This window comes from Poecile atricapillus, chromosome 9 (genome assembly GCF_030490865.1).
Source record: "Poecile atricapillus isolate bPoeAtr1 chromosome 9, bPoeAtr1.hap1, whole genome shotgun sequence".
NCBI lineage: Eukaryota > Metazoa > Chordata > Aves > Passeriformes > Paridae > Poecile > Poecile atricapillus.
Window position 1 is genome coordinate 20,204,129 of NC_081257.1, and position 26,296 is coordinate 20,230,424.

The 26,296-nt window shown below is 43.2% G+C and overlaps 1 protein-coding gene across 16 annotated transcripts in view; it reads right to left on the reverse strand.

The window, feature by feature from the left end:
- Positions 1-26,296, reverse strand: part of FOXP1 (forkhead box P1) — a 380,269-nt gene that overhangs the window by 63,193 nt on the left and 290,780 nt on the right. For 13 of the 16 annotated variants that reach the window (XM_058845379.1, XM_058845382.1, XM_058845384.1 and 10 more), the window contains 4 exons: positions 13,004-13,141; positions 11,835-11,924; positions 6,454-6,613; positions 133-337 (listed from right to left, as the gene is read on the reverse strand). In XM_058845379.1, the coding sequence (XP_058701362.1) occupies positions 133-337; positions 6,454-6,613; positions 11,835-11,924; positions 13,004-13,141 (593 nt within the window). Of the gene's footprint in view, positions 1-132; positions 338-6,453; positions 6,614-11,834; positions 11,925-13,003; positions 13,142-23,888; positions 24,024-26,296 lie in introns of those variants that run through there. The other 3 variants (XM_058845388.1, XM_058845395.1, XM_058845394.1) reach the window with 2 other exon arrangements.

Genomic DNA, 26,296 nt, shown 5'->3' on the forward strand with positions numbered 1-26,296 from the left:
AACACCAGACAGAGCAGGATGTGGAGGACAAAACCGAGGCCAAGGCACTTGGCCACCGCTCCCGAGCGTTTCGCCATCGCTCCGGGACGCTGCTCCGAGATGCTCAGGGTGGAAAACCCCGCAGGCACCTACCTCTCCCGTTTAGGAGTGTGGACTGATAGCTGTCCATTAGTTGAGGCGTGTGGGTTGATGATTAAGGAGGTCTTGGAGGGCGCAGAGGAGGAGACGCAGGTGGTGGACAGGTCCAGGCTGCTGTGGTTGTTGCTGGCTGCCTCCTCCGCTGTGTGCGAGCTTGTCACTTCCTTCCAGAGCTGCTGCAGTTCTGTTGGAATCATGCCTGAAACAAACAAATTGGATAATTAAATCAATTAACAGCTAATTCGGCCGTCTTCAAACAGTAATTAAATCAGAGAGTCAGTAAACAAAGCCTAGTGTTAGTTTTGCCTGTGTGTGTTTTTGCGCATGTATTTTTTTTTTTTTTTTTTTAATAACTAAATGCTAATACTGCACTGCACGACTCTGCTGCGCTCTGGTGTGACACCTGCAATACTCATGGAATGCAAAATCCGGGCTCTGGGGCAGAGAGATCCACACAACACCACACCCACAGCAAACATCATGTTAAATATTATAAATTTTTGCAGTTTTTTGACCAAAGGCTCAGTTTCAGAGTCTCTACTTGGGCAAAAATCACCCCCACACCCAAAGCAAGACTGACAGCAAAGGTGGCCACTGGATATGCTGTGTTCAGCTAAGAAATTAGATTTCTTTCTTTCTCCACAATTATTTCTGCCTTTTGTTTTCACCAAAAAAACAAAAAAAAGTGACTTTGACTCAGTTAGAAAGTGACTACTCTCTAACCTGTTTTTAAAAACAAAGAAGGTCTTAGGAAAAAAAATACTCAGCTTTATTATTATGACAACATGAACCACAACATGACTAATTTTGTGCTTAAGTTTTAAATGATGACAAATAGCTTTGTTATTAAATACAGTTTTTATTAATCACTTTTAGACGTAAATTATGAATTCATATTGTCTTCCTGAAATGCTTTTCAAATTTTAACAGTCAAATTGATTATACTATGATTATTTCATTAACACACCTATCTTTCTCATTAATTTTGGTTTCTCGAACTGCTCACTTAATTGATGGATGTGTCTACCGAAAAACTGTATAACTTTCTATACAAGTAACACTATTATTACTGTCATTTCTTAGATCGATGCTAATGAGCCATTCAAAAGTAAAATCAAAACAGAAAATAAGCTTCAAGAAAAAATAATAATAAAAAATAGTATTTTTTCAAATGTGCCAAAGTGGACACCAGGGTTAGGGAGACAACATTCAGTAACGAATGCAACTGGAAACTGCAAACTTCAATGGGCCAAATGGAAGGTGAAGCATGTGCTCATGCTGAGATCATGCTTTTGGATAAAGCTGATGTTTGTGACATGATCCAACAAGTCAAGTTTCTCTCGCTGCAGACTACTTCAGTGCTCTTTCAGAGAAGGCCATGGGAAAAAATAAGCAGTAAAGACACGTCACTCAAATATTCAGGGGAAAAATAATAATAGTAAGCCAGTGTCTGTCTGTTTTTAAAGAGGTTTCTCATCAGTGTGCTTCCAGCTCATCGTTTGGGTGACTGCTCATTGTTTCACCATGTTGTAGCTCTGGAGCTATCCTAAGGAAACCTGCCATTTTCTGAGTGTTCAGCAGCAGCTCACACAGGCATGTACCTCACCCAACCTAAGGTATTGAAATTAAAAAAAAAGGCAGTCTGCATTATATTCATTTGAAACACATAATAAAAAATGCCAAGGTCTAAATTTAATTTATTTTTGTCATTTAGAATACAATGGATAGATAATCATCTCAACGTGATCAGCCAAACATCTTTACTTTGCTAAACTGTTAAAGATTTTAATTATGCTAGCTTTGGAGAGCACTGGTCTAATGAGGCGATAGACTCCAGAGAATCTAAGTGGTTAAGAACTGTGAAATGAGTCTGATAGGATTTTTTTATATTCACCGTGGATCGTTTGCATATCAAAGAGGAGTAAATTATTGCACGACAGACCAATAACCTTCCCCGCCTTTCCCAGAGTAGCATTAACAAAAACAGTTGGTCTCTGGTAACGGTTCACTACAAAAAAATGCTGAAATCCGTAAGTATCTGCAATTAATATATATTAGGGAAGAGGCTTCAATTTATACATTAAGTGATCAGATATTCTTAGGACACATCCGTTTCTCTAAAGCCACGTCATTTTCCTTTCATCAGCCCCAAATGCCAATTATATTTTGATGGATTTTGTCCCAAATGAGCATTTAGTTATTAGACATATTCAATTATTACTTGTCCCCTGGAATTAGACCTCTGAGCAAATTAAACAAAGAAAAAGGTCAGTACACAAGCCCGTGTCCTGTTTTGCTGTGTGGGGGCTATTATTTTCAAACACCTTGCGAAGTGACAGTGTGGGATGTATTTTTAGCTAACACGCTTGACAGGACTGTCTGCACACTAACAATTACCTGTGAGCAGGGCTGACCCTTACACACTGTTTACTCAGTTGAAACAATAGTGAATAGACTTGTCTGTTGATGATAACATATTGATATGAGAACATATGAGCCGACACCTATTTTTATTTTCCAGAATAAGCAAATAGGAAAAGAATAACTGGCCTTTTTTCCTTTTTTTTTCTTTTTTTTTTTCAGTCTGGATTTCTGTAGTTTTTAATTAGACATAGGCTATCATCCACTCTCCTCTCCCTGTTCTCCACTTTCCTCTCCCCCCAGTCACTTTTGGATCTACCAATGCTTTCTCCCAAAGAAAATCGTGAAAGTGTTACAGCCATTAAAACAGACATACACATGATATTTATGCCTCTAAAAGTCAAAGTGTTTTGTCTAACTTCCCGTAGAAGTGTAACTCCCATTAGTACTAAAAACAACTATTCCACAGATAGAAAGAAAAATAAAATATATTCAGTTGTGTGGGGGAAAATGCTGGAGATAGTCAAGATTTTAGGCTGGGTGACATTAATTTAAAGAGCTAACTGTGATGTCATACACGTTTGCACACAACTCCTTGCCAAAAATTGATTACATCACCTGATTAATAAAATGAAATTAAAAATAGCCTCTCTCCTCGTGCCTTAAATGTAGTTCCTTTAGAATAATTCTGGAGAGAATTCCTGACTAGCCTGTCAAACTGGGCAGCTGAAAGGTACGCTCATCACTCATCTAGCAAAATGGTTAAATAAAATAATAGAACAAATGGCAAAAGCAAGTCAAATAGATCCATGACCACTCGCAATAAATTATGTAATTTACCATTTAACAGTCTCATTTTAACAGCGAGAGCTAAATTTCAAGTCAGATTCCCAGAACTGCGCTGCAATTACCCGAGATCACTGCAACTTCCTATGGACCAGGAACGGGATTCAGACTTGAAACTGCCAAATCTACAGGAGCAATCAGGCACCCGGATGTCTCAGTCCTATTATTTTCACTTGCTGGTGATCTGAAGTGTGATTTGCAGTTTCATTTTAAAGATACTGAAGATCTCACTCTCAGCAGCTCAGAACACTGCTGAAATGGGGTTTATTTTAAAATTGCTGCTATGTAGAGATGTAAAATCTAGATTATAGAAGTGTCTAAATACTAAGCAGCAAAGATGACACAAATATAACGCTAAAGGATGTGCTATTCTGTTTAAGACAATAGGCGAGCACTAAAAACTAAAATGAAACTAAAATACAGATTTAAACAATCTATTAGTTCTGAAAACATAACGAAAATGTCACTTATGAAGTAGCATTCTCTCCTTGGAAACATTTATTACTATTACAGATACTTAAGAATAAAAGCAAAATGCTTTTAAACTGAATTCACAGCTACATTTACTAGAGGGATGATTTTATTTCTTTTATACACACATATACAGTATTTGTCTCAGTCTTGCAAACTGTTCTGAAAACAAAAGGGCATGAGAGATGTAATTTTTTTTTTAAATAAGAAGCGTCTATTACCCATTATTTCAAACTACAGCCCTGGCTGTTCATTGCATTTTTCAGGACAACTAGTCCTCTTGATTATGAAAGAAAATGTAGGCACAGGTTTAAAAAATGTATGTTGTGGGGACAGTTGACAGATTACTGCTCACGGAACTCAATTTCCCAACCCCAGGTATCACCGGCTCAAAGACAAACAGAGTTGCTCAACCTCTTTGTGTCCTTGTACTTCCATACCCAGGTGACCATGTTCAAGCAAGCAGAAAGTTGATTTAAACCTCATAATGACATCAGTTTTAAGCCATCGTCTCTCTGATAAAAAGGAATAAAATATCGGGCTGGATTGCAACCCGCCTCAAGTCTCAAGTCCCTCTTTCCTGCCGGCTCCCGCCGCCCCCAGCACTCGCAGCTCATTTCCCTGCCAGAACCAGCCCTCTCTGCTCATGTTTGTGTCGTCTCTGGCGTGCAAGTCAGCACCCCTCAGGTTTTAAATACGCTCCTGGGCAAGGACTAATAGTTACACTTCCCTGCTAACCATATCAATCAATGCCACGACGGCTGAATTACCTACTGGTGTCTCCGATGTGTTACTGCACAGATTACACTTCATGCATCACCACATTCATTTCTTTCACATTACACATGAGCGTGTCTTGTCACTGCCCAATTGCCCTCCTTTGGACAGCTTAACTGATGGACTATACAATGAACCTTACTGAGCCAACTTAATGGTATAGGAGCTGTGGGAAAAATTAGCAAGGTTGAAGCTTGAGTCCAGTGGCTGTGTGGGAACAGCCTGGGATGCTTCCAGCTATAAATCTGAGGCGTAATTAATGCACGTTACAACATCTTGCAAGCGTAAATGGCGTTTTATCTACGTGCCCTTTTTTCCTGGACTCATTTCACACCTTCTCCCCATCACTCTGCATCGATAGTGACTGACCAGGTACGGCCCCAAGCCTGATCCTGCAGCTCCCAGCTGGTCACCACCTTCTATGGATCAGCCTCCAGCTCCTGCACAGTGCTGCTCTACACCAGGCATCCAAATTTCGGGATGCTGGGAAGTTTAACTGAGACCTGGGGAGTCACGGGTAAGGCCCCTAAAAGCTCTGCCTCTTAACAGAGGAGTTAAGCACTCAAATGCTTTCCTGGGTTTGGCAAAAATAAGCCTAAATAAAGCTCATCAGCCACCCAACAAAGCAGACTCCACTCCCCAGTCTGGCCCCTGTTTATCCATATAAGTTAATATTCACCAGCCACCTCACTCTCCTTTTTTGCAGCTATGTACACAGAAAAAAAAGGAGGGTGAAGAACAAAAGCAATTTTGTCTTGTCCCCTCCATTTAAGTGAACAGGGCTAAATGTGAATTCAGTGTATGATTTAGAAACTAGGAACAGCCCTAAGGCTGCTTTCAAGATCCCAAATCATTCAACCTGGGCTGACTCAAGCTATAAAGGTGAATGTTCAAATTTATTATGGGGCAAGGGAAGGAGAAGGCAGGATTATTCAGAAATACAAGCATCATGGTTGATGCCATGGCATGCCTGAGCCATGCCAACTCCAAACAGTCTGCTATAACCACAGCAACCAGAGCTCAGGCTGTTAAAACTGTCCCACGGCTTGCAGACAAACCCAGCTTAAAAAGTAAAATAATAAATTTAAGCCAAAAAAGAAAAGACAGAATAAAAACCCTAGGTTATAATCACTGTCAAAAGTATTGTGGATTTAAGTAGTGCTTTCAGTGTATCAATGTCTTAAAAAAATAAAATAAATTGGGATTTCAGCAAAGCAGTAACTTCTTGCAGAGTGCAGGACTGAATAAAGACGTAGGAGGATCTAATTGTCAATAACACCATTAGAATTAAATGGAGTTAATCCCAATTTGCCTCAGTGTGGAGGAAGGAGCAGGAGCACCGAGGCAGTGCCACGAAGGCTGTGGAGAGCAGCCCTGTCCTGTCTCCCTGGTAGCCACAGCCAAGGGCACTCAGAGCTCCCAGCCTGTGGGTCAGAGCTGCTCTGTGCCAGCTCATGGCCAGGCTGTGACCAAGAAGGCCCAATCAACACATCTGGGAAAGAAAAAGCTGCTCTCACATACACTTAGCCATGAAGCCAGCACCAGGAATCGATTAAGACTCCTCCTGTGAAGGATTCCAAGACCAGATGAGTACAGCCAGGAGCTCTGAGTCCACCAGAGCGACTACAGCTGTGCAAACTGCACATGAACTCCAAGCCCTCTGCACCCTGCCAGTCAGAGCAGCCCAGGATGGCAGCACAGCCCTTCTCAAAAAACACCTTTACAATGCCCACCCTGCCTGTCAGCATCTTTCTGTGCTTATTACTTTATGAGCCTGTGAGCTCCTTCTCCCTCTCCCCCACGTGATAACTCCATGTGAGTGTGCACACACTGGCCCTGCCACCCAAACCTCTCACCTACCTTGTGCAAGGGGTTGCAAAGGCAGAGTAGGCTGCCCGGGCTGGATGGTCAGCAGCCCCTGACGCTGCAGGGACAGGAGATGCTGCTGCTGCAACTGCTGCATCTGTAGGAGCTGCTGCTGAAAGGCCAACTGCTGCGTGGCCACTTGCTGCTGCTGGGGCTGGAAAACACAAAAAAAATACAAAAATGCATACTTGTTAATACAAGAGCAAAGCAGAGGATTTACAAGGCTCCTTGTCTCAGCTTGCTTCAATTCTGATGGCAGTCACTTGGTATCAAGGCCAAGCCCACTACCCCTGGCAAAGACCCCAAGGTATGTTTAGATACTGGAGCTAACACAGGGCTGCAGATTCCCATCTCCAGTGGTTAACTTTCACCCAACCTAAATCCCTGCTGCCATCCCCATTACAAATGTATACAGCATTTCTTGGTCCATGTGTTCATGTTTTACCCCAGATGTGGCTGTGTTTCAGTCCTGGGTAAAGCAAACGCTGGTGAAAATCCTGGGTAATTCTTTGAGGCAAAGAACATGAGAATCACACCCCATGATCACATCACACTTAGATGTAACAAGAAACCCTTCAGTGTGCTCTGTTTGCTCATTCAAGGGCTGTCTCAACTATTAAGGCAATTCGACTGGCTTAATTTACGGTATTTTATACTCACTCTCTCTTCTTCATCCATCAAGCCCCACAATACTTTCTGCTACACTGGAATTATTCTGTGCTGTATTTAAGGCTGCTACTTCTGCACTTTGAAATTTTTAATTATTCTCACTAGAAAGAAGATGGAGTTGCTTTACTCCACAGGGATGTGAACCTTGAACCTTCGAGGTGTAAAAGAACATGTTGCTTTTCTCACTACTGTACCCAGAGAAGCTTTTAACTACTCTGTTTATCACTTCTGACATAAATAAATGAGAAAAAATCAGACCTTTGAAGAAGAAAAACTTCATCTAATATTGTTAATTAGCCATGACAAACGATGAAATAACATTGTAAATCTTTCATAGAAACAGCCACTAGATTTTAATTACACACATTCATAATTTAGCAAACAACATCTTACTTGAATGTGAGTGTTTAATATGTACAGTACTCGAGGCTTCAGAGTCCTTAATTTTGTTCAGTTAAGGAAGCCTCTAGGTTTTGCTTCCATGCTCATCTTGTATTTTATTTGCTTTGTTCTTTAAAATCCATGAAAGGCTTTGCATTTTGATAAATATCTTTTTATTTATTGTACAATGACAGGAGGAAAACTTTTGTTGTGTAAAACATCAATACATCATGCCAGTGTTTAGCAGTTCCTTGTGCTAGCCAAAAAAAATTAATGTAGATTTCCTTAGTAATTATCTGAGTGATAGAAAGATAATACAGTGCAGTAGTACAATAAATAGAAGGAAATTATCTAATATCCCTAATCTGCTAGGAATCATATCAAGGTGGAGGTCTTATACACATTATGGCTAACAATTATGGAAAGAAAATTAACTCTTACCAAACTGCACACTTTCACAAACAAACCCCAGCCAGATCCCGAGCTTTCTGTAGCCCTTCCTTGACACCAAGCCGGAGGATCACTGGCCCCATTCCCTACTGGTGTTACACAGGGAAAAAGTCCCACCAGAGCTGCTGGAGCAGGACTGCCAGACAAGAGCTGCAGGCTTGACCCCCACTTCTTGTACCACCATGTCCCATCAATCCTAATACTGCACCTAACTTTATATCCACAACTCTGAGAGTCAGCCAATCTGTTCATCTTATTTCTAAAGAAAACCTAGGACTTCAGGAACACATCTAAACAAATAGGTGCTTGGATATTCTGAAACTCGCAGAGTTTACATTTCTTTGCAACAGCTTGCTCTGACACATCCATTTGTTGCAACTATTTGCAACAGCACCATATGCATGCAGGCCCCAGCAACAGTTGTATTAAGAGCTGAAGTAATGTTTGCCACCATAAATATTAGTTCTAAAATATATATACCTAATGTATTTACAGTGATGTATTTATATTATTAATGCTAGGTGTAGTAAGCTGTGTTTTACCTATCTGCTATAAAGAGTACAAAGTTAGACACACGAGGTTTTTTTAAAAAAACCTCTTTATATCTACGGACTGATGCCCATTTGGTTGTCTTCTCAGCTATCCTAAGAAAAGCTCTTGAACACACTCTACTTTGAAAAGCCAGGATATAAAAGTATACAAGGCCCATTGTCCAAGAAAGAATTTAAAAGCAAGACACGTTGCCAAACTGCGCTCCCCACCCAGTTACCAAACACAGGATACAAGGCAGTTTGTTTACTTCTCACAATTGAATGCATACAAAAAAGGTCTCGGTGCAGTCCTGTTGTCAGGTCAGTAGTCAGTGTTAAAATGCTGAAATATCCTGATAAAACTTGCATTTTTGATCCCCTCCCTAAAGCTTCTGTCAAAGGTCTGTTTTCCTTTCTTAGGTTACTCCCTACTGCCTAACATAAACTGTCACAGTGCCGGAGGACAAACGGCGAACAGCACGCTCCGTCCAGCACCGCGGCTACTCCAAGCACCCCCCTGGCTCTGGGGAGCCCCAAACCTTCCAGGGGAGAGCAGGAACAGGGCTGAGATCCCCCCCAGCACCTCTGCCCCTCGCTATCGGGGACTGCTCACGCCCTGCAGCCCACGAGTGAAACCCCCAGGAACCTCGCTGGGGTCCGCCTGCTGCTCTGCTCGGGGCTTGGGTCCCTTTCACCAGCGGGGCTGGGGAGGTTTGTTGTGTTTTCCTTCTTTCACGACAGCACAATAGGACAAGGCACTCACAAAATGACTTGGGGGATGCCGTACATGAATACGCTTGTTCCATCTGTCAAGGTACACGCTCAGCCCTCGTTAGCACCGCGGCCGCCGGCCCCCACCACGGCACTGCCCGTCAGTTCTCGGTGCCAGAGGGAGGGGGAAGAAATAAAATAATACAAGACCACCTTTTCCATGCTAATTTAGCAAGAATAACCTCCTTAAGCTGGGCTGAACAAACCTGTGGGGTGAAATGCATTGTTGAAATGGACTGCCACTAAAACCATCAGCAAAAATACTCCCCCTCAAACCCCTAGAATAAGCTGAAGAGACTTAGGTCCTTGTTCTCTTTCCAACTATCGTGTTAAAATGCTCTTCTTGAAACAGGAAGGAGTCCTTTCTTATTGTTGCTTTCGCTAGTGTAATATCAGAAGTGTGACCACAGTAAATCAGTGTGTTAGATATTGAAATGCCATCACATTGTCTAACTTCCCTTCTTGTCTTTTTTAACACAAAGTATTTTTTTCTTTAAGCTCCAAGCCCTCATCTTTGTGTCTGAGATGCTCTCCTGTCTGACAACAGCAATTTAGAAGAGTTAACTTTTATCGTTCATTCTGCTGTGTAACTTTCCCCTTCAAATTTCTTTATCTGCCCTCTGAGCTCATCTGAACTTTCATGTTCTCCCAGCATGCAGGCTTGCATTCAAAACTATGTCTAATAGACCAAATAAGAGGTTAATAAGAAGTGGCAACAGAAAGAAAAAATACAATCCCTGGTAACTGATAAGAATGACAGTGGCAGCCCTTTATTGTTTGTCTTCAAATATAGAGTTAAAGATCTTTAAAAAACTAAATTTTGACGCCTTTGAAAAGAAAGAAGCACAAAATAACAACAGGGGGTTATTGCCTGCCAGCCACAGGGGAGAAGCTCCATAATTCTTATTCTCCCTTTTGAAGGCTGTTAGAAATCTGATTCAAAAAAGCAACAGCAGAAGGAGAAAGCCTCTTGAGGCTATCGCCATTTCCTGTGATCATGCATAATGCGTTTCAAAAGTGGGTTTTTACCAATTCTGTTGATCAATTGCACCTCCTTCATATTCCCTCTTTTTTCTGCTGTGTTTACATCTGATGTGACTCAATGACAAGCGCTGTCTGAGACTGTGAAACAGACCTGTCATGTTGATTTATGGGCGCATCAAACCACGACTTGTCCAAACTGAAGCTCGCAGTTCATTAATTAGAGAGTTGTGACTTTGAAGTCAGCTTTCAGACTGTGGTTTTTAACATTTGGCTTAATTTATATGCTCTTGAATGTGGATCTCTAAGGAAAAAACTGAAATTCCCTTCTTGTCTTTGAACTTCTTTTGACCGCACAATAATCATTTCTTTGTCCAGAGTGATGCCTGCATCCCAGAGTCATTAACGCGCATTGAACTGCCACTGATGAGTAAGCCCTACTGAATTAGAAAAACAGCCAGCAAAACAAAGCTGAGAGCATTCTGCACAGTGATATCTCACAATTACATGCCTTCCCTCCCTGTGCCATTTCCATTTTAATTACTGTTAGTCCTTTAGATTTACATTTTAGACACTTTTTAATCTGTTCCCTTTTTATTATAGTGGCGCCCGTAAGCGCGCTATGGTTAAGGTTGTGTCAGCATTTCCATTATAAACCCCCCCTGTTTTCAGGGGTTTATAACTCAGCTGGAAAAATTCACTCTGGGTTGAAATTTGGCACAGGTGGCACAATTTGCTGAAATTTCAGGGGGAATGGGGATCAGAAATTGGTGCATGCTTCGAGCAACACCCCTTGTCAGGTGACACGAGCACTGCCGCTATCACCGGACATCACCCAGTGTCTCGCACCAAGAGGCAGCTTTCTAGGATCTACCTAAGCCAGCAATGATGCTGGATTAAACAGGAGTTCCAAACTCCTCGAGACTTAAGAGATGGACTCAGCACCTTAAAATGTAGTTGCAGGAAAATTAAATTTAAGTACATCAGAAAAAACAAACAAAGCTTTGGATGTGACAGGTATTTTGGAAGGGAAGTTTAGCTAAAGAACAGACAGAAACTATCCTGGTCTGTCCCCTCCAGTTATGGACTGTGGTAGCATCAGGGCAAGGTTTCCTGCCACCTCTTCTCCGTGTCACCACCGATGCTGCTCCAGTGTGGTCCCTCCTGCTCAGCCCATGCTGTAGGAATGTGCAACCAGAATGTCTCTGGCTGCAAGCTCAAACTCAACACCTCTTGGCATTCTGCCTTGCTTGGAGAGGACAGCAGTGATCTGGGCCTGCTGCCTTGCCCCCTCCCCTCTCCACATAACTAACTCCCCAAAGCACTCTCCCAAGATACAAGTCTAGATGCCTGCTCCAGGACTCACACTGAACAGCAAGGCCTGGTCCCCTGCTATAAAATATGTGGCAGCGAGCAAATGGAAAGCACAGGAAAACACAGGCAAAAACAGGACAATAACTCTAAATCTGAAAGCTGAGGCCCGATAGAGTCAGTTCAGTTGTGCAATCATTTATAAGATGAATGACAGTTTAATAGCCACTAGACAGTCCCCGGGGATCTGTGGTTTGAAAGTAAAATGGGTATTGTCTGTACCTCTTTAGGCTGTTTTCCAGCATGTTGTTGCTGTAAAAGTTGAAGCTGCAACTGTTCCTGTTGTTTCTTATAAAACTCTTGAAGCTGCTGCTACAAAGAAAAGGAAAGATGGTAAGTAACAAAGTGGAGAGCCAATTCAGTGTCCCTTTTGGTGTAACACACAAACTGTGATTTGAAAAATAGCATCCTTTTATCTGTAATGGTCTGACCTTTAGTTTGAAACTCAACAATAAATTCAGTGCACACTGACTATTCTTGGCATTATCGTTTGAAAAGTAATCTCCAAAATGAACTGATGAAAAACATACCATTTTCTACACAAACTAATTAAAATAAGGCAAGGAATGACCTTTGATTGTAACAACAAAGCCAAAATGCCCTTGCTGAGAGAGCCTGGCGAATCTCTGTTGTGAAACACACATGCTTTCTAAATGATAGGGTTTGACTGTATTAAGTGTTGTTCAATACGTGCATAGACATCCTGGGAAATACTCTCCTCCTCCCGTTGGCCAGATGTGCTCTGAGCAGGCAGAGCTCTGTCAGGACGGAGCCTGGGAGCCAGGAGGGAGCAGGCAGGGTGGATGCTGACACTCACCCGGGCTCTGTGAGACCCCACTGTGCCAAACCTTGTGGTAACAGAGCCTCGGGGCTTGTTGGTGGCCAGCTTCCAGCTGAGAAAGGACCATGGGCTGAGAGAAGCACTGACACACAGCCCAGCATATGTTGGCTGAAATCAAACAGGCTTGCAAACCTCTCCACTTCTGCTTCCACCGTTTCCACAGCACTTTAGGGTTCCAGATGGAAATAACGAGGTCTAAATTGGGAAGTATGGCCCCTCTACCTTGTTTATTCCAATTAGTCAGGGCACACCAAGCCTTCTGAAGGATGCAGGCAAAAGCAACAGGGACATCTGCCGAAGTCCTGACACTTAAATATGCATCTGTATTATTTAGCTGATCTTGGAAACACTCCTAACACTTCTCCCTGGATTTGTTTCCAGTAGCTATTTCTAGAATTAAAAACAAAAGAGCAGTCAGTTCAGCTCACAGCATGGCTGCTCCAAGGTTCAGACCTGAGATGTGGGCAGCTTCTTTCCCCAAGGGTGTTCCAGGAGGTGAAGCCTCCAGCATCCATAGGGGCACCTGAGCAGCTGTTAAGGAAACAATTACCTGTTGAAGCATGAGTGCCTGCTGCTGTTGGAGCAGGACTTGGAGTTGCTGGGGAGTTAGCACTTGTTGCTGGAGGATCTGCTGCATTTGCTGGGGAGTGATCACTTGAGGTGTCATCATAGCCACCGACACTGGAACCTGAAGGCCAAGAGGAGAGAAAGAGGGTCAGAGCACATCCCCACAGCTCCTCCAGCATCCCCATGCCAGGGGAGCCCATTCCTGGCATCAAGGGGGCTGAACGTGAGAGTCCTTACAGCCCACCCTGGCCAGCACACCGACCACACCTTCCTGGTGACTAAATTCCCCTTCTGCAAAACACCACTGGATGGAAATTCCTTAAAGCAATTAATATGGTAAAGATGTATTTATTTTTACAAGAAATCAGCAGCCAGGTTCTTTCCCTCCCAGAAAGCCCTTGCCTTCTGTAGAGAAATCCAACAGCCAAATATCCCGCGCTGATGGGATCTAGACCCTATTACGACAGGTTTTTCAGAAAATTGAAGGAAGGCTCAGTGATGTGAATAACAGCACTAGACTCCTATGCAATTTTTACAGAAAGGCCCTACCACGATGTCTTTACCATTCCATATTCACCCAGCATACAGATGTCTTCAATTCTTTCATATTATGTGAGATACCATTAAAAGCCGCTTTCCATGACATTTCAGTGACAAACAGCTACAGTGATGAACTTGATAGCATTTCATATTTGCAACTGTTAACACGTTTCTGCACGGGCATCTTTGCAAGGAACCTGTACACTGTATCTGAAAGGATGATGTCTTGTTCAGATAAAACACTGACATTAAAATGACAGGCTGTCTTGGCCAAGGTTACACAAATTGTATTCAAGCGGATACCTAATGACAATGCTATGAATTCTGCAAGCTTTCTAGAATGTAATTTAGCTATTCAAAATAATCACTGCACTTGTGTTTAATTTGCAGACTACATGAGAACCATTTTGTCAGTCCCAGTAATGCAAGAAGACTATTTCCCTAGAAACCCACCCCTTTACCCTCCACCCCAAAAAAGGAAAAGAAAAGGAGGGGAAAAAAAACAATAGAGGAAAAGACAAAACCCATATGAGTTTTAACAGTAATATTGAAGCACCTTACTTTTCTATAGTTTTAAATCAAATACATGACAGCACAAAACTAAAAGCAGTAAAGGATATACTTTGCTAAAAAGGATCTCCTGTCATCTCATGTATTACAATAAAAGGTAATAATATGTTTAGCACTTTTTCCGTGAACCACTTTTAAAAAAAAATCAGCAGACAATAGCTGATCAGAAGATAAAGGAGTTTAAAAAAAAAAATCCTCCAGTGTAGTAGTAAGCAAGAGAGAAATGCAGTATTAATTTTATGTAACATAATGTCTTAATATGCAGTTTATCTTGACTTTTTCACATGATTTGTCCTGTCATTTGCATAGCAAGCTCTCATTCCTAATTTCACAGTCATTATGCACTGATGTCCTGATTTCTCAGCATCACTAATCTTGATGAACTAAAAATGGTTCCTGAAGGTCAGACGCATGTACAGTGCACATCTCCCCGTGTTGTTGTGTACATGCCGAGTGCCAGGGCCAGACACTGCCTCCGAAACATTTGCCCGAGCAGAGCCCAGCAAGGGCTCGCACACACCTCTGACATCCCATTAATGCTGATATGGCAAGGTCCTCTGAGTGTTCCCTGTGGCACAGCACGTTCCCACATTGCTGATGGGGTGCAGGCTGGTGTGAACGCTGGCAAAAGGAGATTTAATTATGGGACAAGCACCAGAACCACCAGAACCAGCGGCCATTGTCCCATGGCTGGCACCGCGTCCCCGTGCCTATGGCAAAGCCACCACCTCACCAGGCAGGACCAGCTCTGAGGACACTGAGTCATCAGGATGGGTAATCCCATTAATTCAGAATATCTTAATCCACAGTCTTTTAAAAACTTTTCTGGGAGTAGAAAATTATTTAATTAAATCCTGCCGTCACTATCTTCGCCCCGAAGTGTGACTCACCTTCATTATTCTCATCCCCAGAGAAGTTTACTTTACCCTGGGGTTTGTACTGCCTCTCATTGAAGCTGGACCAAGCAAACAGGAGAGGAAGCATGTTTAAGTATGTTTTCTGTGCCCTTCTTGGAAGATAGACAAGACAAATACTCTTCAGTCAGATTTATGACGACAAGCAGGGATACAGACAGGAATAGGGTGGGGTGCTGTAAACCCTACACATCGGTGATTAATCCAAAGGGCTGCATTCTGCCGTCAGCCGGGCAGGGACAACTCCCATTCACTTCCATGGCCCTTCTGCACGTTTATCTTGGGACAGATCTGGCGATTAGGCCCTATCTTTGAAAACTGGCCATGTACCTTCCAGTAACAAATCTCTTAGCTGCACACTCCTTGCTAGAACAGAAGCACTTAAGCAGAAAGAAAAAAAAAAAAAATCATGTATGTACTGCACACAGTCAGAGAGTACAAGTACACAGAGCACAAGTTTGCGTTGGTCCATTCGACTTCATTTTACCATCTGAAACCACATTTTCACACCACACCTGCACTTCTAAAGAAGGCGCTGCCTTCCATTTATAAACACAGCTAACAGCCACATTTAGCCACGGCCTGTACTTTAGTTTATCACAAAAGCAACTTACAGAAACCTTGCACAAACAAATTCGAATGAGCCAGAAACTATCGTGTTAAAAATTACAACACACATCTCGGACGAGCGTGGGCACACACGTACAAGTCTGAGGGACTTTAAATAGTTAAGAATGATGGCCTATATATCCACTCTCTTAACTCCCAACGTCCAACTTTTCCATGTAGCTAGTCCCTGGTAATACTAGGAATCAAAGGGCATGCAGCACCAGCAATAGGCTATTATAGCCCACACTTTATTACCCATTACTACCGAGGTCATTAGCGGTAAGAGTGATTGTACCGGTCTTAACCTATTGATCATTGTAACTACTATCATTTAATCCCGTGTTGAATGTCTGGAAAGCTGCTAAAGGCACACAAGAGAGAGTGCTTTAGTGATGAGAAATATAGCCAAAGCTTGGAAATTACACTTTGATTCATAAAATCTAGCCAGTGGTTTAAATCAATAGTATTTAAAACAGTCATGTAAGTTCTTAACTACAGCTCTCTAATATTTATGGGTCCCTTTTTGAGTGTATTCAGTCAAAACTAAACTTTACTTTAGATACTGTGCAATATACTTTACATTATGTTAGATAAAAAATATTTATTTCTGATATTTTGTCTGATAGTAAGTGAAACCTAAACCAAGAGCTATAAATTCATTTTAGATTTCTATCTCTCAGATGTCAACTTAAATGTGTTGCCAAAAAAAATTACAAACCAACTTTAAAAATGACTTAACTGTTTAAGTACATGAAAATGAGCATGTTTTATGAGTTAACAATGAATCACAGAAGGCAGTCTATGAAGAACTAAAATAATTCTGTCTTACTGCCTTCAGGGAGTTGAAGTTCAAATTAAACTACTGGCAGATATATTTAAAGAATGCTAAGTTAGCATGCAGGGAAGAAATCAATCTTTTATTTTTTCTTTCAAGTTGTTTATTTCTATTTTGCACTTGAAACACGATTGTTGTTATTGATATGATTAATGAACTACTTTTGGTATTGTTGACTGATAACAATAGGGTGTGGTAGATACCCAGCTGCATGTAAACCTGGCAGCAAAGGTAAAAATACAGCTGCAATTTGGCTTTGGGAGCTGTGCTAGTATGGACCTGCTGACATGCTAATACCATCAACGGCAAAAAATGTCTTTAATACTCACAATTGTCTTCGCTCACTGTTTCTCCCAGGGTTTTGCCTCTGCTCCTCGGCATCCCCCAAAGCCCTCCTGGCCCCACAGTCCCCTCTGAGATCCTCCCATCTCAAGCTCTAAAAACACCCTAATTTGGCAAAACCAGCCAAGGGAAACTTCCACAAACTTGGGCCAAGCTCCCCTTTAACTTCCCCATGGAATTACAGCAGGGATGCATTTGTCACTCCTGCACACAACCCGGACCAGGGTCACAGGGATGAAAATGATTTAGTCCTATTTAATCATCTCCATTCCCTCATTTTTGGTGATATTAATATAATTAAATACTAGCTAAATAATTTCAAGTAGTTTAATCTTGTATGAAGCAAAGGGGGAAAAGAAAAAAAAAAAAAAAAAAAAAAGGAAATTTCACACCCCGTGCCTCTGATGCTGGATATGGCTGTAGTCCTGTTAACTGTTAACAGGCATGCATGGAAGATGGGGAGGATTTCCTTAATTCATAAAGAATAACTCTGCCAGAAAATCCTTTTCTCCTGCGATCTAAGTTCGAACCTGATTTCAGTAAGCCCTCATACCTCAGGCACCTTGGATTTCCAAACAGCAATTCTTCGGTTAAAGATTTTGTGATAAAAGTTAAACAGAGCAAAACAGCTGAACACAGAAAAGAACAAGCCGCTGAGGAACAGATAAAAATACTAAACTACAGTAAAAATAGCTACGGCCAGGCAAAACCAAACAATGAACTTGAGCTGTCCTATTAGCAAGATATCATATGCAATATATTTCAAGTATTAAAAAAAGATCAGGTGAAACAATACAAAACAGGAGAAGATAAAGCACTGACACCCTGGCAAGCAGAGAGGCACGATGCCACAAGCCAGAGCAGAGCCCAGCAAAATAAGAAGTGCTGAAGGCAGGCAGGACCTGCTTCCATCCTGAGACTAAAACATTTCCGACATAATATTTCATCCTCCAAAATCCCAAGACAAAAACGCCACTGTCGGAATTATTCACGCAGGAACTGCTGTGCTGGTTCATTATGCGAAATGGAATCTCACTTTTAGACTTAGTTCTTTTGCCATAATACAGCACAGCGCATTAAGACAGGTAATGTTTATTATATTAATGTAAAATCAGCTAAGTAGTCTGTCATTAGCATAACTGTGCTCTCTGTAACAATACAACTGCCTATTAAAAAAAGGGGGGCGGGGAACCTCCTTAAAATTAAATTAGCATTTTATTATTATAATTTTGTTTATCGTATTTTATCAGGAGTGAAGATCTCCTTCTGACCCACAGAAAGCAGAACGATGGGCTATGCTGACATTCCCTGGCACGTCAGGATGTCTGCCGTCTTCTGTATTCTTTTCTAGCCGAGGAAAAACGGGAATATTTTCGTATTTGTTTACAGAATGAAACATCTGATCTTATCTTCCACTTCTCATGCATACCAGGTTTCTCACTAAGTGCCAGGATAATTGTTTCTGCTATAATAAATACCCATTTAATTTGCATAAAAATATAAAGTTTACATAAATTAAATCCTTTCTACATCTAACATTTGTCAAATAGAGAGTAAACCAGAACATACAGACACACATCCAAATACCCCTTTAATAAGATGAGTGAGATTTTAAGCTTAAGATTACCATCATAATTTTTCACGTTTTTAAAAAGTTACCGGTTTTGTTTCCATCTCTAGCAGGAAAGGAAAAATTATATAACCTGCTGTACACAGTTCCAAACAGTGGTGATTTTATAATGATTCCATTTAAAACTAAGAAAAATATATTAAAAAAAAAAAAAAAAAAAGGGAAAAAAAAAACCCTGCATTTTTTTTTCCAGAGTTTAGGAAAGGAAATGTCAGATCAACATATTCTGCCAAAAGAGCCTCAAATAAACCAAAAGCAATCCTGCTTAGAAACATCCAAAATACCCCTAAAGCCCTTGAAAACCCCTTGAAACCCTCTCTCACAAACAGTATACTGCGAATGATCATGGTGTCAGCCTCCTTACATTTGTGTATTAATTCATAGATACATTGTAGAGAGCTTAATTAAATAATGAAAGACCATGACAGAACCAGCAACATTTACTATACCCTGAATTTCATGTGAGTGAAAGAGAAGTGTTACACAGAGGGGATTTTTCTTTTTTTTTTTCTTATGGCAGATTTTAAAGAACTGCAACTCCCAACAGATTTCTAGGAAGGATGAGCCCTCTTTACATCCCTAGCTATTTTCTCCTGCAAGAATCAAATCCATAGCTGCCTGTTCTTCACACTCAGGGCATTTGAGATGACGTACATTGTCGTGGCCAGTTGAAAAAAAAAAATAAAAATTAGTGATTCTTGAAAAAAAATCCACCTGGTTAAATCATGCTGTTTATTTCCCACACAAACCAGAGCTCTGCTTAAACACTCGGGTTGACTTTGCCACTCTGGTTCCAAGTGACGCCTTTATAACAGTTGTAAACTTTATTTGCTTAAAAATGTGCAGGTTTTCACACCTATGGCAGACACCTACAGCTGAACATCACAGCTAAGCACAACGGTGCAAATTAGATTCTAATGAGAAAACATCAGTTGCTTCTTTGACAATTTTGCCATTCACTGATTTACTTCTAATGAAGACGCACTCCAACCAGCCAGCTCGCCGTGTTAAAGGTCAAAGCACGTTCAAAAAAATGCCTCACAAAATCAAGGCAAATGGGAAACCCGTAAAGAAACCTTCTCATAAAGTGGCGTGGCAATTAGAGTAATTGTGCAAAAAGCCGTCTTCGGTAAAAAGTAAAAGAAATTAAGCTGCCACTACTGTAACAGGTTAGATGAAAATCAAAATTTAATGTATTCTCCCTTGTGTCGTCTTGTTTTGTCAAGACATCAAATAGAATTGGAAAGTACAAAATAACAAGCCCTTGAGAAATCACAGAAGCCGACCTTTTTGATGTTGTTGGTTTACCTTGTTCTCAGTTATTTGAACAATGATGTTTCAGATTTAAGGGCAAGATAAAGCTTAAAAATTAAAACCCGTTGTCAGTTTGGGGAGGAGGGGGTGTTGTCCCTCCCAAATAATAGAGCATCTTACCTAATCAATGAAGGAAAATCCGTCCAAAACTAGTGCACAGAACAACTAGCAATTCCACTTATTTGTTCAGTATTCAGTCTGGGTTCTATAACATTCATTCAACTTCAATACAGACTACAGATCCTCCTGCTAGCGCAGAAAACCACGCTGGAAAGGTTAAAAAGGAAAAATAAAAAGAAAAAAAAAGAAGAAAAAAAAAGAAGAAAAAAAGGCTGGGGCTGAGATATTTGCCAGTGCTGCTTCTCTCCCATTCTCTACACGGCCAGTCTAATCTGCAGATGAGTATATGGTGGATTTTTTTCCCTTTCCTTTTAACTGGGAAGCGAAGCTGAACAAGTAAGCACCTTACAAAAACAAAACAGGACAGGACATTTTAACTGAACTACAGCAAAGTAGTTTCCAGTAATGCAGTTCTGCTTTCAATAAAACAAACAAACTGCTTAAAATCAGCCAAGCCTTTCACCAAACAATAACAAATTTAGCTTATGGTGTCATGACTTTCCCACAATCTAGTTTTGCAGGTGTTGATGAAACTACCTCTGCTACCGCTTTTCCCTAGCAAAGAGGGGACAAAAAACAACACCACTAAGTTATCCTGCTACTGAAAATCCTTTACAGAAAGTAAATCCAAGTGCTGTGTCCTCCCAGCTCACGTTTGTCTACAGCAGCTCTGAAAAGACTAAGAAATACAGAGCAGAAAAGCACAGGAGCTTTTCAAACTCCTTAAACTTCTGAATGCAAAAATCCTTCTCCCCTTACCTTTCTTCAGCTGCCGGAGCATGTAATCACAGACACAGAAACCAAGGCATTCTGGACTGAAATAATAATTTCAGGATTTTAAAAACAAATTCATTCTAAAGCAACAACGGTGCTTGAGCACTGTCAGGTTAAAATGGTGCATAAGAAATCGCTCTGACTGCCCTACCTCGCTTTCAATGCCTAAAAATCCATTTTATCCTTCTCCACACAACTGTTGCAACCCTTTTCTTCCTTGCACACAACTAAAACCAACTCAACCCGCGCAGACATCAGAGCCCAGCGTCCGTCAGTGCAATCGTCCGTCCATCTGTGACGCACTGCTACGACTCTACCGTGGGGTCTGGTCGCTTTTCACACCCCAGCACAAATTTCAGCCTGGGGTTAAGAGTTACACTTCTAAAACTTGTGCAGGGCTCATCCAGCCCCAGAAGAATGTGAGGTACCCACACCTTCCTCTGAGCACTGAGGTCCCTGCAAAGACAGCGCAGGGATTTCATTTCTTCCCTGTCAATCCCATTGTATTTATGACTTCTCTTTAGTTAAAGCTGAGTGACTGGTCGGAGCATGTCTCAGAGCTTTTTTTTTTCTTTTAAAGCAAAAATAACACTGCTTAGAAAAGGGAGGGCACAATGGCACAGCACAGTAAAGTGAATGTTAAACAAGACTCAGAAAAAAAAAACAAACCAACTGTAGCAAACAAAAAAAATTTCAAAGCAGCCCTTCCTATCATAAGCTTTCTGATGATTTATGGTTTACCAACTCAGCAAGGTTACGCAACACTGCATGCCTTTAGATGCATTATTTGAGTCAGTTGAGATTTAATTAAGATCACAGCCTCCAAAATCCCTGTCAAATGAAAATTCACAGAAGACAATACACTATATATCCTCATGCAGATAGTCTCCATTCCATGCTCTGGAATAACATAAGTTAATCCTCGTTTCTATGGTGGCAGACAAAAGTTCACTAATTTTGTTTTCTTTTGACACTTGTGTTGTTTTCTGTTTTATGTCATGAGATCATTCCCTTTTGAGAGGGGAGGGGAGCTGATATAGGGGGAGAGGAGGGAGAGCAATATGTCTGAATATGGCAGCAGATGTATTTTGACATTCTCACAGCTCTGCTGTGATGTCATCAAGTTTTCATATAATTAACCCCTGCCAGTAAGAGCATCCTTTCATGACATCTGTCCACTGGGAAGAGGAGGAAGAAGTCAGGGAAAAAAGCACAAAAAGTGCCTCAGTCTTGCTCTCACACTAAAACCAAAATCAAACAAAATTAAATTAGGTCTACAAAACAGCATTTACATCTTCCTTCTGTATCAGTGACTGGCTTTCCCCAATTCATTATCTGCCCCAACTACCTCCTCACCTCCGAGGTGCTCTGACACCACACGCCACGGACGCCCAGCTCATTCCCAGCGCCTTCTCCTCCTGACGGTCCTGGTGCAGGAGAACCCCTTCACTCTATAATCCAGCTCCTCTATTTGCTAGGCACGAGCACGTTAAATAAAACAATATTTCTTACAGAGAAATTGCTAGAACTTTACCTCATTCCACTGTATTCCTATTTGCATTATCTTAATATCTGCTTGCTTATCTCATGGTTTAGAAATGACAGGTGCTAGCGGTCTTTTGTTTGACAGGCCACTACACAAATAACTGTCTTGCCTGAAAGGGCTAATGCACTACTAATGAACAATAAATCAACTTTGATTATAAAGTGTCAGACCAATCAGTTTGCAGTTCAGCTCTATCACAATCTAGGCCAAGGCAGCTACTCTGTTCAGGCAGGACTCGGGTTTCATCTCCGCAGCCTTATCAATGAAATTTTTTGGACGCAGCCACAGGAGATCACTGAAAGCCCTCTGACAGCAGATTTTCCGCTGGCTGTGAGGAGAGGACAGAGCCTGCTTTTAGAGACTTCCTAGGCTGCTACTACAATAAATATACAATCAACAAAAGCCATTTCTTCACCAGACAGAAGCACACTCTAATGACATACGCACATGTGCACATGTGTTGTAGCCGTGACTTTTAGAAGCAAACAGAAATGCCTTTCAACTTGGTGTAAAAGATGTGCGAGATGCCTGAAAGCTCTGCACATTAAACACACTTATGAGGGGTTCGATCTGGTAAATAATAATTCAGCAGGCAGCGTGCTTACAGCTCTGGGGGGAGAGGAGGGTAAAGAGCCTCCCTGCTTACTACAGCTACTGCACACGCACAAGGCACTCCAGGATTGGGCCCGGGAGCATCAGGCATGAGAATCAGCTGTGATCCAAATAAAAAAAAAAAATAAATATTTTAACATTTCAGTTTATTTATAAAACGGCAAACTAGCGTGTGCAAGTCACTTTTTATTAGAAATAAACTTCAGCGATTTATTGTAGTTCACAACTCAACACTCACTGCTAGAATAAATCCAACCGTTTGGTTTTCATAAACAGATCTTGGTCACCCTGAATGATTCACACTTCCTGCCACCAAACTTGTTTTTATTTAAAAATATGAAATGGTAGCGTGTCGAGCGCCGGCACACGCACCGAGACGGCTGTGTCGCGTTAGCGAGGGGCTTTTCCCTGCCACCAGCACAAGGACAAGCCACAACTCTCACTGTTCTCGGAGACAAGCTGGCTTTGAAGGAGTTAATTCCAGGGAGGAAGAGTGTATATGCACTTTGCTCTAAACTTACCACCCACTTCCTAAGGGTTCCCTCCTCCCCGACACCACCACCCTCGAAATTTCAGCTCACTCGCACTGCAACGCTGACACCGAGCCCGGCTGCGCCGAGATCCCGTTACATCCATTTCGCCGGGGTTCGCAGCACCAGTCAATGTCAAAAACAAAGCTCACTCACTTAATTTCCCCCTGGTAAATTGACTGGCGAATCCATCCAGCGATCTCGGTTCCTGACATTTAAACCTGACACTGTGTTTTCTCCGGCTCCGTGCACTTTCCCTCCTTCCCCGCTCTTCTTCCCAACTCCAGCGCTGCGGCACAGCCCGCCCGGCTACGCGCACCCGCCACTGTCACGACAGGCGCCGGGCGCCACGCTCCGCTCATCACTTCTAAAACCCCCGGCGAGTTGCGGGGCGCGCACGCCGTCCCTCCCTTACCTCCCTCCTCCTCCTCCCGCGGAGGAGCCGGCACCGCGCGGCTCCTCCAGGCCGCCGCGGCTCTTTCCGCCACTTTGCGCGGGCCTCCCGCCCCCGATCCCCCCGCGGGGCACCCACCTGGGCGGCGGCGGGCGGCGTGCGGCGCGCCGGGCCATGGAGCGGGCTGGCGGAGCGGCGGGCGCGGAGCGGTGCGGAGCCTCCGCGGGCGCGGGCGGAGTGCGGGGCGCGCTGCTCGCGGGCTGCCGCCGCCGCGCCGCCACCCGCGCGGCCCCGCCCTGCGCCGCCGCGCACACCCCGCCCCGGAACGGGGCGCCCCGCGGGCCGCCCCCGCCCCCCGCCCGGGCACCGCCGGCTGGACACCCCCCCCCGGAGCCCGGCGGGGCGGGGGAAAGCGCCGGCACGGAGCGCTGGCTGCGCCCCGGGAGAGCCTGCTGCCCGCCCCGCAACTTTCTCGTCTCCCGCGGAAAAGTGGCTGCCGCTCTCCTGCTGCCTGCCCGACGGCCCTGCCACACAACCCCGGGATTTCGGTATCGGAAAATAGAACTGAGAATAATAAAGAGACGAGCACAAGGTGCCTGTGACGGGAGTTTGTACCAAAGCGGGGCAGAGCGGCCGGCCTGCGGAGGGGAGCGTCTCCCCTGCTTCCCGTGTTCCCCTGCCAGCCCTGGGTCCACGGCCACACCGATCTAAGGCAGCCGAACCCCCGAGCTCTGTGCGCCCAAAGCCGCTGTGTTTGCGTCTGGGGCACCTCCCAAACCTGGGGTACGCCTCGCTCAGAATAGGCTTCACAAACTCAGGCGGGCGAGCTCCAAGAAATGCTTGTCCCGACTTCAGCACCCAAACTCGACCCCCTGTCCGTCTGCTCTCTCTAACCCAGGGATTGCCACAGACCTGGTGCCCTGTTTTCCCTTCCCCAAAAGCTCCCATCCATAGCACATGCTGAGTTGGATCCCACAGAGATCACCGAGCCCAACTACTCCATCTCAGGTAGCAATATTTGGTAAAAACTCTCCCCCCTATTTCAAATACTTTTTTAACATATTCACATAGTTTCTGAAGACAAAATTGATGCAGAGAGTAACTCCTCGGTTACTTCACGTGCGAGTACAAGAGCAGACAGAAGCTGCCCTACACCATTACCAGCAGAATCTCCCGTTATTTGCAGGAGTCGGGGCTGTCAGACAATAGCCCCATTAGTGATGCTGCTGAAGAACCTCACAAGAAGCAAAGACAAAGGACCCAATTTACTGACAACTTGTGATCTGATGTTAAATGGGATGCGATACGGATTGCTTTCCACCCTAAAGTGTTTTCGTGTCAGATAACAAATTTATTAATGGGATTTTTTTCAGGTCACAAAAATGTGACCCCACCCTCTTATGAATATTTAATAAGGGACTAAGGGCATCTTTTGCAAGACCCTAAATCTGCCAGAAACAGCCCACATGAATCAGAAAGTGCCTGCCTCTTAAAGGGGCACGGACGCCCCGAGCAGGTCAGCACAGACAGGGCATGGGAACAGCCAGGATTTATCCGCGTTGTATCTGTGCGAAGTCAAGCACACATGTACACACACAGCCCCCAAAACACCGGGAGCTCAGCAATAACATAAACCATAAAGCATGCAACGCGCTAGTAATAATTATCACCTGTGCTTAAGAGAAATCCTTCCTGTCCTGGACTTCAAAGTAATCTCGAGGAACTTGGATTGCTTTGGGAAATATACGACAGAATACACAGACTTAAACTTTTCAACAGTTCTCGTGTGGACCACCTCCTCCTCCTTCCTGCTGTATTTCTAAGAGCATTGCTGTGGCAGCGTTCCCAACAGCCCTGATGGCAAAGGAGCAGAGTTAAGAAGGCTCTGAGTGTTAACACACGCTGACCAACTCTGCAGCCAAAAAAGAGCAGGGGCTGCATGCCCAGGCAGTCTCTGCAGACCATCAGAGGATGCTCTACAGACCCCAGTTGGGAAATCTTTTGATCCGTCTTGTCTGCCTCAGCAGAAACTTCTCACCCACACAAGCCTCAATCCCATTCTTACATCATCGATTTTTATTTTCCAGGATCACCACATCCAGGCACACACAGCTCAATCCAAGGCCAGTGCCCTCCCCTTCTGCCCTGGTCACTGATCACACGCCTGTGAGCCAAGCTCTGCCTTACTCTATTAACAAAAAAAAAAAAAAAAAAAGGGGGATTCTATGAAACCTACCACTTTGCTCAAGGCATTTCTCTTCTTTCCAGAGGCAAAGAAAAAGTGTAATGTGTCAATGCAAGCCCAAGGCTGTGAGAGCTACATGTGAAGCAAAAGCACAGTGCTGGCTCTGGCACTGACAATTGTCCCCAGCTTTGGGCAAGTCACCTAGGAATTTTGGTGGTTTTAGTTCTTTAATCATGTCCCTAATGCTGAGGATGCCTCTTTCTCTGAGAGCTCTGTCTGCAGTGCTTCTGGCCTGGCTTTGCAGTGGCTTGCACCATTTCAAGGCAGTCAATGGCCTCGACATTTCTGCCTCCTCATCTGC